The sequence below is a fragment of the Lithobates pipiens genome, unplaced genomic scaffold, assembly GCF_037356315.1.
Source record: "Lithobates pipiens isolate NorthernLeopardFrog02 unplaced genomic scaffold, aLitPip1_a1.2 Scaffold_25, whole genome shotgun sequence".
Classification (NCBI taxonomy): domain Eukaryota; kingdom Metazoa; phylum Chordata; class Amphibia; order Anura; family Ranidae; genus Lithobates; species Lithobates pipiens.
In genome coordinates this window covers 149,042,967-149,060,305 of record NW_027507787.1, presented here as the reverse complement: position 1 = coordinate 149,060,305, position 17,339 = coordinate 149,042,967, and the positions used below count along the sequence as shown (strand labels likewise).

General features: G+C 46.1%; 1 protein-coding gene across 1 annotated transcript in view; it reads left to right on the top strand.

The window, feature by feature from the left end:
- The window catches only part of TDRD1 (tudor domain containing 1), a 299,412-nt gene that overhangs the window by 52,269 nt on the left and 229,804 nt on the right, over positions 1–17,339 (top strand). The window contains exon 4 of the mRNA XM_077453765.1: positions 1,192–1,294. Coding sequence (XP_077309891.1) covers positions 1,192–1,294 — 103 coding nt within the window. The remainder of the gene's footprint in view (positions 1–1,191; positions 1,295–17,339) is intronic.

Here is a 17,339-nt window from a genome sequence, read left to right as displayed (position 1 = left end):
ACACCTGCCCTTTGCACACTCGTGAATTTTAATGGCATTCCAGTCTTAGTCTGTAGGGTTTATTATAGAGTTGGCCCACTGTTTGCAGCTATAACAGCTTCAACTCTACTGGGAAGGCTGTCCACAAACTCGCTTATCCATGTCTTTATGGACTTTGCTTTGGGCACTGGTCCAAGTCATTTGGTGAAGGGGGGGATTATGGTGTGGGGTTGTTTTTCAGGGGTTGGGCTTGGCCCCTTAGTTCCAGTGAAGGGAACTCTTAAGGCATCAGCATACCAAGACATTTTGGACTACTTCATGTTCCCAACTTTGTGGGAACAGTTTAAGGATGCCCCATTCCTGTTCCAACATGACTGCACCAGTGCACAAAGCAAGGTCTATAAAGACTTTGATGAGTGTGTTGAGCTGGAGGAAGATGAATGGCCTGAACAGAGTCCTGACCTCAACCCGACAGAACACCTTTGGGATGAATTAGAGTGGAGGCTGAGAGCCAGGCCTTCTCAACCAATATAAATGCCTGACCTCACAAATGCTCTTCTGGAAGAATGATCACATTCCCATAGACACACTCCTAAACCTTGTGGATGGCCTTCCCAGAAGAGTTGAAGCTGTTATAGCTGCAAAGGGTAGGCCAACTCAATATTGAACCCTACAGACTAAGACTGGGATGCCATTAAAGTTCATGTGCGTGTAAAGGCAGGTGTCATGATACTTTTGCCAATCTAGTGTATGTAATGCTTGAGAGGACTGACAGACTGCAGACCTAATAGGGTAAATGAGGGTCAGAGAGTGTGAACATGCTACATTTTGGTCTCGTGATATGTCACAGAAGACAATACGAATCTGGGAACATGTTACATGAGGCTAGTAGAGATCGGTGCTCCCAGTACAGATTGCTGAGGTCCAAAGATCACACATCACATACCAAAGGGTTGTATTTGGCCCTTGGGCCACAGGTTGGGCACCATGGATGTGGTAGGTGTGGGTATACATTGCAATCTATGACAGGACAGAATAACAGCCAAATGTATAATGTGAATAATGTACATACAGTAAAGGTGTTTGAAAATATAAATACTTATTTTAATCTAAAGCGTGTACAAGAACAAAAAGAGAACCTACTAAATGCATCGGACAAAAGCAGGCCAATTTCTGGTGAACATTTCTGTAAAATGTGTTTTCTCTGTCCAGGATCCCGTAGATGTTCTCGGTGCCACAATACTTATTACTGCTCTATAGAGTGCCAGAAGCGAGATTGGAAGATGCACTCCATTATCTGCAAACCAACGACTACGTAAGTAATTATCCTGATTCAGGGATTATATAAGAGTTCATTCATTTTGATTTTCAAGATTATTTGCATGCAACACAGATTTAAAGCAAAAAGATAATTCAATGCTATTCTGCTAAGCAGCAGGGTAAAAATGGTATATACAGTGTACCCTGAAAGTTTTCACAGCGCTTCACCTTTTCCACATTTTATGTTAAAGCTTTATTCCAAAATGGATTAAAATCAATATTTTCCTCAAAATTATACAAACAATACCCCATGATGACAATGTAAAATAAGTTTGAAATCTTTGTAAATTTATTAAAAATAAAAAACTAAAATCATTTATACATAAGCATTCACAGCCTTTGCTCAATACTTTTGTTGAAGCACCTCTGGCAACAATTACAGCCTCAAGTCGTTTTGAGTATGATGCTACAAGCTTTGCACACCAACCAGTTTCTCCCATTCTTCTTTGCATGACCTCTCAAGATCCATCAGGTTGGATGGGGAGTGTCTGTGCACAGCCATTTTTAGATTACTCCAGAGATGTTCAATTGTTCAATCCAGTTCAAGTCTGGGCTCTGGCTGGGCCACTCAAGTACTTTCAGAGTTTTCTTGTAGCTACTCCTTGGTTATCTTTTATCAAAGAGCTGCATACACCATCACAGGATGGTGCGGTGGGTGTATATTAAGCTAATGCAGTGCCATGTCCTAATCGTGGAACAATAAAGATTGGAAGTGGAAAAGCTGCCTTTATAGGCACCACAGATAAAAATTTGTAAAAAACAAATCTGCACAATAAAATAAAACTATTGGAAAATACCCGCTGAACACCAAGGGTCAAAATTCAAATCCCTGAGCTGAAACCTAAAAAAGACAGTGCAACGCTTATAAAAAACAAAACAAGCTTTGGAGTGGATAGTGCTGATTGGTACACCCAGTTAAAAAGGGACCCTTTGGGAAATGCTTGTGGGTTTACCATTTGATTCCCCTGAATGGGAAGGCATGTTAGGCCCTCTGTAATGAAAAGGTCCATACAATGAGGTGAGCTGCCATCTTTACCATTGGTGGAGGTCTGATTTTCCCACAGTCGCTTACATGCAAAACACCACTGATAAAAAAAGCAAGATTTTTATAACAATTTAATCCTATTCTAAAATAACATATAAAAACAATGCTGTAGCAGTCTACAGTGAAATATATCCAAAAGTAGGCGTAAATATCAGGGATACAGTGTTTGAAAAACCCAGATATATGGACCACGGCTGGAGAGATTACTAACATTTGCCGAAGTTCTACATGTTTTGCGGGAACAGCTTCTTGAGGAATTAATATACGTTTTCTAGATGGAAAAAGACATCAAGTATGTACAGTATGTGTATGGTAGGGTTTAAGATTTGGGCAATATATTAGAGCAGTGCTCGACAAAACCCGGGCGCCAGGTCGCATTTGCGACTAGAATCAGCGACCTGGCGCCTGGGGCAGCATAGCTGGTGGTATCCTGTCTCCGTGGACCCCCCCCCCCCGTGCCGCAGGCGGCCGGTAATTGAGCCCCCGGCTTTGAGGCCTTCTGTGATCCTATGGTTCCTTCTGGAATCTGGCGCCCCCTTGTGGTGGCCATTGGAATTACAACCAACAATGCTAATGGGATTGCCTGCCAGTCTTTCCCCTTCCCTTTACTTAGAACCCCTAAACAATATATATATATATATATATATATATATATATATATATATATATATATAATATACCGTATATACTCGAGTATAAGCCGAGATTTTCAGCCTCTTTTTTGAGGCTGAAAGTGCCCCCTCGGCTTATACTCGAGTCACCGCTGTCTGACTGCTCGATCAGCGTATCGAGCAGACAGACAGCGGACATTCTAAAATTCAAAAGCCGCGCCTCCGCCTTCGCCTGTGATAGGCGGAACACTGAATTTCCCAGCAGTCAGTGTTCCGCCTATCACGGACATCCGCTCATCCTCGTACTACGGACGAGGATGAGACGATGTCCGTGATAGGCGGAACACAGGCTGCTGGGAAATTCAGTGTTCTGCCTATCACAGGCGAAGGCGGAGGCGCGGCTTTTGAATTTTAGAATGGCCGCCGAGAAGAGCGGCGATCCTGGAAGGACGGAGGAGGCTCGGGACGGAGGCTCGGGACGGAGGCTCGGGACACAGGCTCGGGACACAGGTAGGCTGGACACACACACAAGGCTGCACGGACACACACACACAGGGATGGATGGATGGACACACACACACACAGGGATGGATGGATGGACACACACACACACAGGGATGGATGGATGGATGGACACACACACACACAGGGATGGATGGATGGATGGATGGATGGATGGACACACACACAGGGATGGATGGATGGACGGACACACACACAGGGATGGACGGACACACACACAGGGATGGACGGACACACAGGGATGGACAGCCATGTCTCACCCTCGGCTTATACACGAGTCAATAAGTTTTCCAGTTTTTTGGGGGTAAATTGGGGGCCTCGGCTTATATTCGGGTCGGCCTATACTCGAGTATATACGGTAATTTTTTTATTTATTCTAACACCCTAGAGAGTAAAATGGTGGTCGTTGCAATACTGTCTGTCACATCGTATTTGCACAGCGGACTTACAAGCGCACTTTTTTTTGGGGAAAAAAAAAATTTATTTAATAAAAAAAAAAAAAAGACAACAGTAAAGTTAGCCCAATTTTTTTTTTTTATATTGTGAAATATAATGTTAAGCCGAGTAAATCGATACCCAACATGTCACGCTTCAAAATTGTGCCTGCTCATGGAATGGCGACAAACTTTTACCCTTTAAAATCTCCATAGGCGACGTTTAAAAAATTCTACAGGTTGCACGTTTTGAGCTACAGAGGAGGTCTGGGGCTAGAATTATTGCTCTTACTCTACCGATCGCAGCGATACCTCACATGTGTGGTTCGAACACCGGTTTCATATATGCGTTCGCTTCTGCACGCAAGCTTGGCGAGACGGGGCACATTTTAAAAAAAAATTTTTCACTGTTCTTTTAAAAAAAAATGTGTCACTTTCATTCCTATTACAAGGAATGTAAAAATCCCTTGTAATAGAAAAAAGCATGACCGGTCCTCTTATATATGAGATCTGGGGTCAGAGAGACCTCACATCTCATATTTACACTAAAATGTAATTTAAATGTAATTTAAAAAAAATTTGTCATTTGAAAAAAATAAAACAAAATGTCCCTCTAAGAGCTATGGGCAATGACTTGGAGACAGGTGGGGGGGCTGGGGGCTACCTTCCCCCTCACTCATCTCCATGTCAGGCCAGGGACAGGTCCAGATCGCCGTCACGGACCTGACTCCTAACATTTTTTAGCTGGCTCCTAGATTCCAAGCCAATTTGTCAACCCCTGTATTAGAGACAATATAACATGACTGTCTGGAACCCAGCAAACCAAAAGGAATTGCATGTATGGTGAGCTGTGGATAGAATGTGGGGACATGCTAGATACCAATAGAAGTAAGTTACTTGGTATCTGGGATCTCCCCACATTCTATGCACATTTACGGCTACTATTGGATATCAAGTTTTTCACTGTAGACTGCTACATCCTTGTTTTTATGTCATTTTAGAATTTATGTAGAAATTGTTATAAATTAAAAATCGTGTGTGTGTGTGTGTGTGTTTGTTTTTTTTTTTTGTTTTTTTACGGGTGGTGTCTATATAAGTCAATTTTTCCACTTCCAATCTTTGTTCCTTTTCTATTTTTTTTTTTGGGGAAAACCAACTTTATTAAATATATGCGGTTACGTACACAGTCAACGCTCAATAATACAAACACATGAAACAGAGTAATGGCACAGCAGTACGAACCAATCTGATATTAGAGTAAACAGAATACATAATTGACCCACTATGCCGTGACCAACCAAGGGAAGGAGCACATGTTATACCATACCCCTACCTCCCTCCCCCTCAGTGTCCCATTGGCGATTTGTCTGAACATTACTATACTTAAACCCCTGCATTCGCCCAGCTTTACGTACAAGTTTCCCCATCTCCTATCCATCTGTCCCATACTTTGGAAAACTTTTGCAAACACCCCCTGTGTTGATATATCAATTTTTTAAACGGCAGCCTGTTAATATCCCGTTATCATTCGCCAATAGTTGGAGAACTCCTCATCCACATACGGGCCACTGCCTTCCTGGCTGCAAACAGGGTTTTGTGAATAAATGTTGCTTGATGGTTGTCAATGTCAATATCGGGCAACAGTCCCAAGATACATAATCTTGGGTCTAGTGCCACCGGGGAACCCATGACATCATGCAAGAACTGAACTACCTGCATCCAGTATGGCTGCAATTTATCACATTCCCAGATTTGGTGATAGAACATACCAGGGTTGTGACCACAAGCGGGACAGCTGGATGATTGGTCCAGTCTGAAATTAGCTAGTCTCTGTGGTGTTAAGTATGACAATGTATAGTTGTGTCAATCTATCCGAGAGCTTGGGCGACATCTTTGGGACGTTATCTAGGATTTCATCCCAGTCAGTGTCGGTAACGTCACCTAGGTCTAGCTCCCAGTCTGCCTTGGCTTTCTGGATAACCACTAACGTCTTGGGGAGATAAAGTGTGGAGTAGAGATTGGAAATTCGTTTTCTGGAGTCTACGTCTAGGAGTATATCAATGAGCGGGGGGCGTGTCAGAGATAGCTCTGTATTTCTAAATTGGGCTTTCAAAGCATGGCGCAATTGGAGGTAGCCAAACCGTAATCGCTGTGGTAGCGCAAATTCCTCTTGGAGGGAGCGAAAAGACTTTGGAGCCAGCTCCGTCATAACCTGGTATTCCTTGTACCACCCCGTACGAGGCCCAAAGTCCCACATCCGGGAGCTGCTGTAGCTCCACCAAATGGTTGTTGGCCCAAAGTGGTGTGTGCGAGTGGATGTGCCCTATACTTAGTTTCCTTAAGGCCGTATCCCAGGTTTTTTTGATGGTGTTCCAGCATGCCATCATTGTATCTGTGAGTCTGTCTGTGTACCTGTCCGCCCCTGAAGATAGCCTGCAGTGGGGTCACTATAGGATTACCCAGATTGTCCCCTACCATGGCTCGATACCTAGAGGCCTCTGTTGTATTAAAATAGTGAAGATGGGATAACTGTGCTGCAAGGTAATATTCCTGCAAGAACGGGAGCGAGGCTCCCCCCATATTCGTGGGGTTCTTAAGCGTCTGCTGGGCCAATTTATGTGTTCTGTGGCGGTGGAAACTGGTCTATAGGGAGAATTTGGGATTTGTCCCAGTTCATACGTAGCCCTGAATAGTTGCCCATGCGTTCAATGATGGTCAGTGCTGCCCGGAGAGACGGACCCTGATCAGCCAAATATAATAGCGTGTCGTCCGGGTATAGACCTATTTTATCCAGTGTATTTCCAACACGCAGGCCCTCTATGTCCGGGGATGCCCTAATTGCCATGGCCAAAGGTTCTGCCGCCAGGGCGTATAGGAGAGGGGAAAGGGGACATCCCTGTCTGGTTCCCCTTTCCAGTGGAAACTGCTCCGACATCCACCCATTGACAAAAACTCTGGCCTTAGGCGACTGGTATAGAATACGTATCAATTTTTGGAAATTGGGCCCGAATCCGAAACTATGGAGGCACTCCCATAGATGGGGCCACTCCACCGAGTCAAACGCCTTCGCCGTGTCTAACGCTACAATGACTCGCGAATCCGAGTTTTCATGGCGTGCCTGTATATTCATATATAGCCTCCTGATGTTCATAGCCGTATTCTTCCCCGGCATAAACCTGGTTTGATCGGGGTGAACAAGGGACAGTATAACTTGATTCGGCCTAGTGGCCAAGATCTTCGCCAAGATCTTGATGTCCCCTTGTAAAAGGGATATAGGTCTGTAGGATTCAGGGTATCCCTGATCCTTCCCTGGTTTAGGGAGTACTATAATTTGCGCTTCTTGCATAGATGGGGGGGAAGTATCCCTTCACTAAATATGTTGTGGTATAGTTTTGTCAGAGTTGGGGTAAGGAGAAGGTTGAATAAAATTCTAAGGGTAGGCCATCTAGGCCCGGGGCTTTGGACTTGGCCAATTGAGACACTGTCTCCGCTACCTCCTCAGTAGATATAGGGGCTTCCAACATCTTAAGTTGTTCAACATTGAGCCTCAGGAAATCGATCTTGTGTAGTTCTGCCTGTATGTCCTGACTTTGTGTGTGTGTGTGAGGTGGGTCCGATACAGCTCCCAATAGAAAGCCCTGAACGCGTATAGCGCAGAGGCGGGGTCAGTGACCCCTGTGCCCTGTGGAGTCCGTAAGGATACCACCACCGGGGGGGTCTGTCATTCAGGTTGGAAAGGTATGCTAGGAGTCATCCGGCCCTCTCCCCGTGTTCAAATACCTGTTGTCTGCTGAAGAATATGTGTTGTTTAGCTCTCTCCATGTGGAGCTGGGAGACCAATCTAGACTGTAAATTAACCTGCCTTAATTTGTCTGCACTGGGGTCAGCATTGTAGGCCAATTCTAGCTCTTGTAATTTGGTCGTGGAGAGCTGCACAGCTAGACCTGAAGATCGTTTCAGACTGTCAATTTGTCTGGACAACAACCTGCGGGCATGGTCTTTAAACCCATCCCACTCCGTCGGGTCAGTGTATGTAACTCCGGTCTCGCACAGTATATGGCATAGCCCGCAACGGCCTCCATATCCGGCAGGCTAGATAGCCAGAACGGGTTCAGCCGCCAATCCCGCTTGGGCGTTGAGCCCGGGAACGTGATAGTCACCCAACATGGGGAGTGATCCGAGAGGGCCCGCGGTGCCATCCCCGATTCCCCCCCCCCCACCCTTGGCAGCAGGCTATTTGAGAGCAAAATACGATCTACCCTAGACATCGTGCCATGACTAGTAGAATGGCAGGTATATGCTCTGGTGGTCGGGTGTTGGTGACGCCAAGCATCTGTCAACGCAAATTCCGTCATCAGTTTGCCAAATCGGGTTAAGTTATGTCCGCCAGTCTGTTGTACCCCCCTCCCGACCTGTCCAGCCCCAGATGCATGGTCATGTTAAAATCCCCCATCCACACCGCCGGTACCGAGGGGTTCTGTGCCATATATGCCAATCCCTTTGTAATCACCTCAAACGTGAATGGGGGAGGAACATAGGCCAAAAGGAGAAATGGGCTCCCCCCTAGCAGGGCGTGCAGAAACGCAAATCTGCCCTGTTGGTCTGTCTCCATTGCTATCAATTCAAAAGGGGCCTTCTTAGCCACCAGCACCGAGACCCCCCGGGATTGGCTTGTGTGGGTGCTGTGAAACACCCACCCACAGCCGTCTCAATGCCGCCTGGAGGGGACCTGTTATGTGTCTCTACCAGAACGATTACATCAGCCCTCTGGGTCTTGAGGAAGTTGAGTTCGTTTAATCTTGTTACACATCCCCCTAATATTCCAGGTCATAAACTTCATAGACGCCATATCCCTGTCGATCGTATACACGAGGGGCCGGTGCAGCTCCGGTGCGGCCGACCCGGGAGTGGCGCAATCCGCTTGCCCCTCCCCGGCCGTACACACCCGACCCCACCCCCCCTCCCTTCGGTTGTTCATACCGCAACCAGCGTATAGTAAATGGGTATTTCCCATGTAAATAATAACCAAACAATAGAACCCAACCCCTCCCGAAAGCATATCTTCCCGAACTATATTGCTAATGCTCATCATCCAGTGTAAAAATGCAACTGGAGGTACTTCAGAATTAACAGTATCATGCATATTACACCAGGGTAAGAACAGTCCTCTGGAGGCAACTCTTCACACTGTCAATCAGCGGAGCTCCGTGGTGTGGCAGGGTCCAGTAAACCTGGTATCCCCTCGTGTGAGCTCTCCCCGCCTTTCAAATTATCGGTTGTAATGTGGAAAAGAGTCTAACTGCTTCACCCACCCTGGCATGTCCCTTCCCTGCACTGTAGTCAACAGTAAAGTAATACAGTATAAGTCCGTGGTGCAAGCCCCCTGTAAGTAAATTGCACAAAAAAGAGAAAAAGGAACTGCGCAATCCCTAATGTTTTGATATTAAGGTGTGAATGTCCCAACAGTGAAGGACAGAGATGCTCAATGTTGCATGAAATTTAACATGAACCCCAACATTAAAACTAAATACATTAACAGCATATACTAATACAGTGCAATAAAAATATATGTGTGATAACACCAGTTAGTGTAAACAAACCCTATTAACATAGGTATTATATTCTCAATAGTTCGGTGCTCCAAGAAAAAACATACAAAAAAGGTAAAAAAGTTACATAAACAGTTGATTTAGCAACATTATAAAGTCCTGGTGAATGGATTCGATACCACCATGTGTCCACGGTGACTTGTCCAAATTCTAGACCAAGTGTAAACGTGAAACAAAATTGAAGTGCACCACCACCGTGTAGATAACAATAGCTCCTTACCAGATGCCCCAGTAAGGAGTGCGTATCTTAAGGATCGGGTCAGAGTATGCGTCAAACTCGGATCATCAAAGGACCGAAAACCTCGGGAGCCGGACTCAAATGTATTCCAACCAAGAGGAAAAATGGTCCACCGTAAGAAGGAAAAAAACACTCCAAATAGTGTAAAACCATTTATTATAAAATAAGCAAAAAAGAAGTGCACTTACAAGGGTAAATGAACACAGGGCATATCATCAATGGAAAAGCGTCGGCCGATCGCGAACTCCAAACGATATCCTATTCTGTTAAAATTTTTGATGAGGCAAAAAACGTGTCAGGTCCGTTGCGCTCCTCCATCCATCCAGGTGACGGACTCGGTGGGACAATAGTACTAAATATATAGAGAAGAGATCTTCAGGAGAACATCCGCCCCACTCCCCCCTCCTCTGTCCCCTCGGGGTGAATCGGGCATGTGACAGCGGTAGATGGCTCAGTTTATGATTCCTCCCCTGAAAATGGGACAAGTTAATCAATTCCCCAAGTTCATAAGGGGGATCCCTGCGGACCGCAATGGTGGTGGTGTGGGGCCAGTATATTATAGGGCATGGTCAAACAAGGGGCAGGGATACTCGCGGGACCTCTGGTTTCTCGGGTACTAGGCCGGCCTACCCCGCTGGTCCAGCCAGGCTGTCACAGCCGCTGGGTCATCAAAAAATTGGGCACGGCCATCCTCCTCGACCCGTAACCTGGCCGGAAACAACATGGCGTATTTGAGGTGCTGTGTGCGGAGACGCCGCTTGACTTCCTGGAAAAGGGATCTTTTCCTTTGCACTTCGCCGGATAAATCCGGGAACACTGCTACTCTTGAATTTTCCACTTGGATGTTACCTTTTTCTCTGGTGAGTCTCAGGAGCTTGTCACGGAAATTCAAAAACTTCGCTATAAATGTGCGGGTAGGCGCTCCAGGCAGCGCTGGCTTCATAGGAATATGATGTGCGCGTTCCACCGCAAACATCACTGAGAACTCTGCCCTTCCATATGTATTGATAAGGAGGGATTCCAGGTATTTGGCAGGATCCGTTCCCTCTCTTTTCTGGGAGTCCAATAAACCGGAGGTTGCACCTCCTCAAGCGGTTCTCCATGTCATCCTGGTGAGAGTGCAGCATATGTATCTGCCTTTGCATATCCTCCACGGCGTGTCACAGCGGGTGTAGGATGTCCTCGGCCGCCCCTATCCTCGTTTCCGCCTCTGTAACTCTGTCCCGGAGCTTGGACATATCTTGCCTAAGTAGGGAGATGTCTGTTTTAACATCGTCTATTTTGGCCGTCGGTGTCCCCTGGAGTCCCGCTATGGCATCTAATACCTTGGCAGTGTCTGAGGCCTGGCGCTCTGCATCCACGCATGTGCTTGCGCCATCTTCGGCCTGCCGGTCCGCTCCCGGACGGTGGAATAGTGCCAGTTTGTCCGCAGCCACAGGGTTCCGTTTGTTGGGCGACATCAGTCCTCGGTACTCCGCCAGGGTGTGAGCAGTCAGTCTTCGATTTCTGGCTAGATTCCTGTGCACAGGATGTAAATAGGAGTAACGGTGAACGGGAGCTCACTCACAGCACGTCTTACTCCATTGCTTGCCAGGCCACGCCCCCTCGTTCCTTTGTTATCTTTGCTGTGTGCTTAGGGTTGTTGTCCCGTCGGAAGATGAACCTTGGACCCAGTCTGAGGTCAAGTGCGCTCTGGAGCAGGTTTTCATTAAGGATGTCTCCATACATTACTGCATGCATCTTTCCCTCAATCCTGAATAGTCTCCCAGTTCCTGCTGCTGAAAAACATCCCCACAGAATGATGTTGCCACCACCATGCTTCACTGTGGGGATGTTATTGGCCAGGTGATGAGCGGTATCTGGTTTCCTCCACACATGCCATAGAGGTCAAATTTTGGCAAACTCCAGGTGGGCTGTAATGTGCCTTTTGCTGAGGAGTGGCTTCTGTCTGGCCACTACCATACAGGCCTGATTGGTGGAGTGCTGCAGAGATGGTTGTTTTTGTGGAAAGTTCTCTCTCCACAGAGAATGCTAATGTAGACAAATGGCAGGCAGATTTTCCCAGTGGGCAGTGTCTGGAACAGGAAGAGTAGTCTTTTTGTATCTTTGTGTCTTTGAGGTGCTCCATGTCCCGTGGCGGTATACTTCTTCCTCAGCTGCTTCTCGGGGTTGAGATTTCAGATTCACCCAATCTGATAAGACTCACTTGGGCTGGGTGGAGCTGGCGCGCAGAATGTGAGGATGGCAGAGACACAGCTCCGTCCATAGATCCCTAATCCTGCTGAATACTGGTAGCAGTTTGCCTAATTTTGGTCTGAATTGCAGGGGAATGTGTGCAGGACAATTGTGGACACCTCTGAAGACTGTGAAATACAGACCACCACCGCCAAAACAATGTTTTTCATGGGCAAGATTTTTATACCTGGACTCAAGTTCTTTGGGGTTTATGGGTAAAGTGTATCTCCTCTTTGGATATGTTGCAGTATGTCTAACATGTTTTCGGTGGGCTGCTGGTTGAAGGAAAGCCCTTGGGGCCCTGGTATCCTCCCCTGCATTAATGGGGGACCGGTCACCTGCTCTCAGGCTGTGCTGGAATAATTAGAAATGGAAGTAAATCTTAGAGTGGTATCATGGAATTTCAGAGGCTCCAACTCTAAATTTTAAACGCTCCTTAGTCTTTAACTATATCCATACATGTATAAACCACACTTGATTCTGCTGCAGGAGACTCACATTGCACCAGGGTTCTCTATCTCAGGAGGGTCCATATTGCTGGGGATTACCATGTTAGTTTCTCCTCCTATGCCAGAGGGGTACCTACCTTGGTTACCAAAGCAATGTCCATAGCTATACAGGCAATTAAATTGGATATTAAGGGAAGGTATATCATTCTGGTGAAAATAATTAAGTGCCTGATGTTTGTGAATTTATATGTTCCTCCTCCCTTCATGCTTTCTCATCTAGATGATATTTTACATGCTAAATATGAGATGGCATAAGGGAGGATTTCATCTTGGGGAATTTTAATGCAGTGTCTAATCCGACTATGGATAGGCTCAGGGGCATCTCCTGGGACTCTGGTCCTCTTGGCGGGATGGTTGTCTACCTATGGCTTCTGGGATGTATGGTGGTATCATCATCCGGACACCAAGGAATACACATGTCCAGAATAGACACTGTCCTTGCTGAGGGGGATGACCTGGAGTTGATGAGCAAGGTTGCATATTTGCCTAGAGCATTGTCTGACCATTCTCCCATTGTACTAGACCTTTGGTTGGGACCTAAACCTGGGATCCGCCATTGGGGCATGGAAGCTGGTTGGTTATGGGAGGCATATGTGAAGATTAAATATACTCAGGCTAATGGCAACTTTGCAGTGAAAATTAGAAAATGTGCCCCCCCCTCCAGTTTTGAAGCCACTCTGGTTTTCATGACTAAAGTGAGTGGGTTCAAGAAGCAGCTTGCCTCTGAGATGAAAGAGAAGGAAGCAGAGGTTTTACGTGTGGAGGCAGACCACTAAACTCTGATAATGCGTGTGACTCAATTTAACAGGGAACTGACAGACAGCACCATTCTGGAAAAAGATCTTACTGTGGAGGAGGTGGCTGTGGTAATCTCCCCCTTTTCTCCCCAGATATCTCCTGGTCTAGATGGTCTACCCTCAGACTGTTGCAACACTTTTAGAGATGTTTTGGCACCCCGTCTGTAGAGTGTTTGAGTCGGCCAGGTCGAATGATAGATTGCCACTTTGCATGGGAGAGGCTCTGGTGGTCCTGATCCCAAAAGGGGGGAAGGACCCTACATTGTGTGACTCCTACCATCCGATCCCCCTGATGAATGTGGACAAAAAAATCCTGGCCAAAAATATAGCGGGGAGGTTACAGACGGTGATACTAAAGCTTTGTAATGTAGATCAAACGGGATTTATCCCAGGTAGATGTGCTCAAATGAATATTAGGAGGCTATTTCTGAACCTTCAGGCTAGACATAACTCTTGGACATGGGTGCTTCCTTTAGACACGCAAGCTTTTGACTCGGTGGAGTGGCCCTACATTTTTTGGCTTTTGGAGTCCTGTGGGTGTGGCCCTGTTTTTATCTCCTGGCTGAAACTTCTATACACCCAACCATTGGTGAAATTACAGATTAATAGTATTGGAGCCTTTCCCCTTTTTTCATGGGACTAGACTATATTGTCTCCACTCCTGTTTTCGCTGGCCATAGAACCCCTAGCGACTAAGTTGAATTCTAGTGATACTTTTTCTGGCCTCCAGTGGGGACAACTGGAGGAACGTGTGTCATTGTATGCAGATGACGTGCTGCTGTATTTTGCTGGTTCCAAGTTCCTCGCTTTTAGCTGCCTTTGGGTTGATTCAGAAATTTGGGTATTTCCCTTTGATGAACAGGTGGTGGCCCCTACTGATTGTCCCATTCCACTGTCTGGATTTTTTAAATATCTAGGGATGCAGATACAACTCCCTGTCTCTAGGTTTTTGGAGCTAAATTTGACACTTACAGGAGCTCTTTGGGAGAAGGTGCAAAAATGGCAGAAGCTACCACTTGCAGTGATGGGTAAAATACATTTATTTAAAATGATCTTTCTCCCTAAGGAGACTCTTCTGAATATGGCCTATAAGAAGGGAGTGTGGAGTAGAAGGTGGGTTCGGTGATGCTTCGGCCTGGATGGATATTTCATGTCTGCGCCCAACAAAAGAAAGATGGACCCCTATGGAAATTACCTAATAACCGTCTGGTATAATGAACCTCTCAAGGAGTATTCCAAACTGGTGGATGGGGGATTATGGGCTAAATATGGGGTTAAGTATCGCCACCACATATTTCAGGAAGGTAAGCTGTGTTCCTTTTGCTCAGCTGAGGTAACTGTTTGGGATACCCAGGATTGGGTATTTTCGATATGCCCACATGCGGCGGTGGCACAGTTCGGTATAGGGGAAGTACAGGTACAGAACACCTAGTTGGAAAGGGTAGTTGGGGATTCTGACCTGATCAAGAGTTTCCAGATACTATAGGGAGGTGGGCCCAGGGGACTCCTGGTTGATAGTCAGGGCTAGGTCTCGTTGGGAAAGGTTTATACCAGAATTGCCTGAGGAGCTGTGGCAGAAGGCATTGGATAATTATCTGGGATCTGTCATTTCTTCAACGGATAGGATGATAAAGCTACGATACCTCCATCAGATGTATTATATACCGGTCAGACTATTCCGTATGCACAGGAGAGACTCTGGTACTTGCCATAAATGTTTGGGGCGGATGGCTATTTTGTTCATATGGTTTGGGGATGTGCCAAGGTGAGACCTTTGTGGTCTATGGCGACTGAATTTATAGTAGACACCTTCGACCTTCTCAATATATGCTCCCCCTTGAGATGTCTCTTGGGAATTTTTGACCAAGAGGTGTTAAATGAGCACACCAAACTGTTCCTTAGAATATTGTACTTTGGAGTTAGGAAACTTATAGCTAGGAGATGGATCCATGCGGAACGTCTGTCGTTAGGGATGTGGTTGAAAGTTGTGAATGCTGACATTCTTTACCGCATGACATACGAGGCCTGGGCAGCCCATAGGAAATTTAGAAAGGTTTGGTTTAGGTGGGTTGACTCAAAGGAGACACTGACAGATGGGGTGAATGAGTAAAAGCTGATGTATGGAGACTGAGCTATAGATTTGTCATAAGCTGGTGGGATGGACTTGAGGGTGGGGGGGTACAGGCTCTGTTCCGTGAGTTATACGATGGAGTAGTGAATTATTCCACTCTATATATTTTTTCATGCCGGGGGGGTTGTTTATTATTGATTTTCTTTTGGTTTTGGGTGGGGGGAAGCGAAAAAACATTAACGGTGGAAACGCTGGAATACAGGTGGGACTTTCTAGACTTTTACTGAAGTTTCACTTTCCCTGAGAAGGGGAAGTGCTTATGTTGACTGCATTATGTGATGTTTCTCATATCTGATGTTTCACCTACCTGATATTCTGTATGTGTATATTGTCTCTGCCAAATAAAAATTTTTTGAAGAAAAACGGACTCGCTGAGTCTACTGTCCCAAGGACTGATTTACCACCCTGCTTTTCAGTCATTGGCTTTAACGTCGTGGATGCTCAGGTTCTCAGAGACGGGAATCTGAATACTACAAAGCTCAAGACTGGGATGGTACACTTCATGCAAAGCTCATCCATGGACATGGAAGCTGCACTTTGCTCTGTCAGACTTCACCCTAGAGGTTTCTGAGATGGATCATCTCTTTTCAACTGTTGGATATGGACCAATACTTAACTCCTAGTACCATCAACAGCCATATCTCTGCCCCATCTCTGTTTCGGAGACCATTGGAACCTTGCTCTAAATTAAGATCTTTGTGCAGGGGGGATTCCTCTGTGTTCCCCCCCCCCCCCAATCCACTCCCTCTGGTCTCCATGGGACCTTCGGTGCCTCCAGAAGCTCCAGTTTGATTAGAATTACTCTTCTCTGACCCAAAAGGCTGTACAGGGACAAGGGAAAATTGGATCCGTTTCTTTCCAATGAAGTGTCTGCTTCTCCCCTGAATCAGGACATTGTTCTTCTGTCCCTCTGGCTCCAGTGCATCAAAAGGAAATGCCCCTTCAACACTAGCTCATTGTCATTCCTGATGGATCCTGTGAGGGTGAACCAGCTTCTCGTTCCACCATTTCTTAATGTCTCAGATCGTTATCCAAGCTTATGGTCTAAAGCAGGGGTCTCAAACTGGTGGCCCTCCAGCTGTTGTGGAACTACAAGTCCCATCATGCCTCTGCCTGAGGAAGTCGTGTGTAGCTGTCAGCCTTGCAATGCCTCATGGAACTTGTAGTTTTGCAACAGCTGGAGGGCCGACAGTTTGAGACCACTGTTCTAAAGGATCAGGTACCACATTTTCCTGTCAATACGTGCTCCCCTAGATCTGCAAGTACATTTCGTGTTCTTTTGCTTCAAGCTTTTTTCGCAGGTCTGCAAAGCTACCACCTGACCATACGTTATACAATTTACTTTAGATTTACCAAAAACCATATGAGGTCATACCTGAACTACACTTTCAATTTGTATCCAATCAGGCAGGTCCTTGTACTACACACAAATGACAACCACCAAAATTTAGAACTGGCCTTTGCAGCAAGGAGCACATGGAAGGGAGACACGTGAAAAAAAAAATTCCCAGCTTACTTGCCAGCCACCCGGCAACAAACCAAATTTACCCTGTCTAACAGTTCATGTTAAAACCAAGGGGTTTCATTTTCACACATTTGCAAATATATGCGTAAGCTGCATCAGCCACGGCACCCCAGTGTACTGCAGTCCTAACGCTATCATTTTAACAATCTCCTGAGTTATAGCACATGAATAATAATAATGGATAGATTAAGGGCAGGTATGCCTGGAGGGAGCCCACCCTTGGGTTGCTTACCACCTTTTCCTGCCAAGGCACACTCCTCTGGATCTGTAAGACCCCAGCCATAGATTAAATCTGAACTGGCCGAGATTCAAACCATTAATGGGCAGGCTGAATGTACCAAGTTTATCGATCAACTTGGTTACTACCAGCCTGCAGGATTCGCT